The sequence below is a fragment of the Halyomorpha halys genome, unplaced genomic scaffold (genome assembly GCF_000696795.3).
Source record: "Halyomorpha halys isolate HHAL.00 unplaced genomic scaffold, Hhal_1.1 Scaffold385.1, whole genome shotgun sequence".
In the NCBI taxonomy this organism is placed as follows: Eukaryota; Metazoa; Arthropoda; class Insecta; order Hemiptera; family Pentatomidae; genus Halyomorpha; species Halyomorpha halys.
The window spans coordinates 909,430-912,427 of NW_027112337.1; the positions used below are offsets into that span (position 1 = coordinate 909,430).

A 2,998-nucleotide genomic window follows, 5' to 3' on the forward strand; every position below is an offset into this window, starting at 1 on the left:
ACATTTATATCTAATTAGTTAATTATCCATTAAAAAAACAGTCAAAAATTATTTCTCTGCAAACACTATTAATAAACATTATAGAATAAATCCAAAACCAATTCAACCCTCTCCCTTCTCACTTACATTTCCCTCTTAGCTAAATGATCATTGCCATGATCATTGGTTTGACACCAATTATCTAAGATTTTCCAAAAGATCATCTTTGTCAAACTAACCTTGTCTCCAGACCTCTACTTAAAATGATAAAATATACTATTGCTGCCTTCCAACCCTTTTTCAGTTTTCAGATATATGGCATAAGGATGTATGGTAGATTTAATTAAAAGTTCTAAGAAAACTAATAATAATGTAATAATAATAATAAAGTTACCCAAGATCTTCAATTACTCTTAGATTACGTACTAAGTTCCCTTCAATTTTCATCCTGTAAATATTAATTTATTTTTATAATTTATGATTTAAATTTTTCTTTTATAAAAATCTTTTCGTTAATAGTTCTTAGATACTTTATGTCGTAGATAATGCTTTCTAAATTTCATGGTCAGTTCCGTAGGATTTTTAAATAATATTTTCATATTCTTGTTATTAGAATTTCTTGTTTTTATTTTTTTCAGGTGATGGATGGTATGGAAAGGGTAGGGATCTAGTTTATAATTCCCCACTAAGGCATTCTCCTCTTATAGGAAATGTACAGGATTTTTATGCTGATTCTTTTATCGGTCATGAGAGGTATGTTTTATTGTTTTAAAATTAAATGTTTCATTTACTCTGTGTGGTTTTTTTTTTTTATTTGTTTTTATTTTATTTTTTTTTTTTTTTACGAGGGTCGGTGGAAATCTTCAAAAGACTGTGGGATTTTTACTCACTAAACCCACCGCCCTACACCTGTTCATTCCTCTCCACGGGACCGCCACTAGGCATTACCTCATGAAGGGAAGGCGGCTGAGTACCGCCGCGCATTCTTCGCATGGTTTTCACGTTTCCATGCTAGTTACGTCTTCTAGCCCTCTCTTCCTCTCTCAACCTCTTGAGGACTACTGTGGTGAATATCTTCACATTAGCTCATCACGTTCTCTGGTGTGACGTGGCCTCCACATACTCTCTCCAATTCACTTCTTTCTGCTGCAAAGCGAATGCAAGTGAAAAACACGTGCTCCGCGGTTTCCTCGACGTTCTGACATCCAGGGCATTCTGTGGTGTTGTCCAGTTTGAAGCCAGGGTACTGGTAGGCTCTAAAGCATCCATGTCCATGTTTGTGAGTGAGTGTGTTTTTTTTTTGTTTTTTTTTTATGAGGGTCGGTGGAAATCTTCAAAAGACACGGATAGGCCCGTACCTATCCATGTGTGGGATTCTTACCCACTAAAACCACCACCCTACACCTGTTTCTCACCTTCCACGGGACCACTGTTAGGCATTATATCATGGGGATGATTGGCTGAGTACCGCCTCTTTGAGGGTATCTCCTGGTTTGCCCATCTCTCTCCTCATTTCTTAACTTCTGCATCACCTGTGCAGCAAATCGTTGGCCTGCCATCCAATAATCTTGGTTAAGCAGCATAATATTGACAATATTATCTGCTGTTGGGTCTGAGCCGCAAACGCGTCGGAAGTCTCTTCTTTCTTCATGAAAGCAGTGACAGAAGAAGAAAACGTGTTCTGCACTCTCTTCCGTTTCTGGGCACAATGGACATTCTCCAGTCTTATCAAGCTTAAACCTATACTGGTAGGCTCGGAAGCAACCATGCCCTGTGATAAACTGGGTGATATAATTATCTACCTCCCTGTGGTTCCTATTCACCCAGGCCTCGATGTTGGGCATCAGCCTGTGCGTCCATCTTCCACTGAATGCCATATCCCAGCAACGATGCCATTTTCTTATAGTCTCCTTTCTTAATTCGTCTCTTGGAATATAGTCAGCACTATTATAAGAGTGGCTTCTCTCATCTGCGATCAGCTCAATCGGTGGTGCGGCCACCACGCAAGCAGCTTCGTATGAGACTGTACGAAACGCGCAGATCACTCTTAGCGCACACCCACGATACAGCGACACCATCGGTCTTCTGTAGACCTCAGTACCCAATGCATCCTTCCATATCGCAGCTGCGTAGAGTAGAATGGATGGGACCACATAGGATATCAACAACCTACGGCTGTTCCTGGGTCCGCCTATGTTGGGCATTAAACGTGACAGTGCGGTGGTTACTCTAGCCGCTTTATCACTCACCCGCTGGATATGCTTTCTGAACCGGAGTCTATCATCGATTCTTACCCCGAGGTAAGTCAAAGAAGGCTTGGACTGGATATCTTGCCTACCCACTCTCAAGGTTATGGCTTACCTCACTTTCCTGCTACTGACGAGAAGGATCTCTGTCTTACTGTCTGCTAGTTGCAACCCTACAGATTTTAGCCAATCTCGAACCGAAGCGACATAATGGTTGACCTTTAGAATGAGCTCTTCTTTATACTTTGCTTCAACGACCACTGCGATATCATCAGCAAAGCCCACTATTTCGGAACTCTCTGGTAGACTAAGCCTAAGGACTCCGTCGTACATAGCATTCCACAACAGAGGTCTCAGCACCGAGCCCTGGGGTACACCGCCAGTCACCTTAAACCTTCTCTAGCCGTCCTCTGTCGAACATATCAAGGTCCTATCCCTGAAGTAGTCATGAATGATACTCCTGAGGTATTCAGGGACGTTCATTACTAGTAGGGCATCCAGGATGCAGCTCTTGCTGTGTTAAAGGCATTCCTTACATCCATCGTGACAATAGCACAATAGCATTTTGCGCCTCTTCTCCATCTCTTCCCTGCTGTAGCATTCCTGGCCCTTTCTACCACCAATGTGATAGCATCTACTGTGGATCTTGTTTTCCAGAAGCCAAATTGATTCCTGGATAGGCCTGCCACTCCTTCTGTGAACTCTTGTAGCCTATTTGCAATGACCTTCTCCAGAGCCTTCCCTGCTGTATCCAACAGGGAAATCGGTCGATA

The 2,998-nt window shown here is 42.0% G+C and overlaps 1 protein-coding gene across 1 annotated transcript in view; it reads left to right on the top strand.

Annotated features, from left to right (window-relative positions):
- sstn (stepping stone) overlaps positions 1–2,998 on the top strand; it is a 32,864-nt gene that overhangs the window by 16,165 nt on the left and 13,701 nt on the right. The window contains exon 5 of the mRNA XM_067050257.1: positions 618–732. Coding sequence (XP_066906358.1) covers positions 618–732 — 115 coding nt within the window. The remainder of the gene's footprint in view (positions 1–617; positions 733–2,998) is intronic.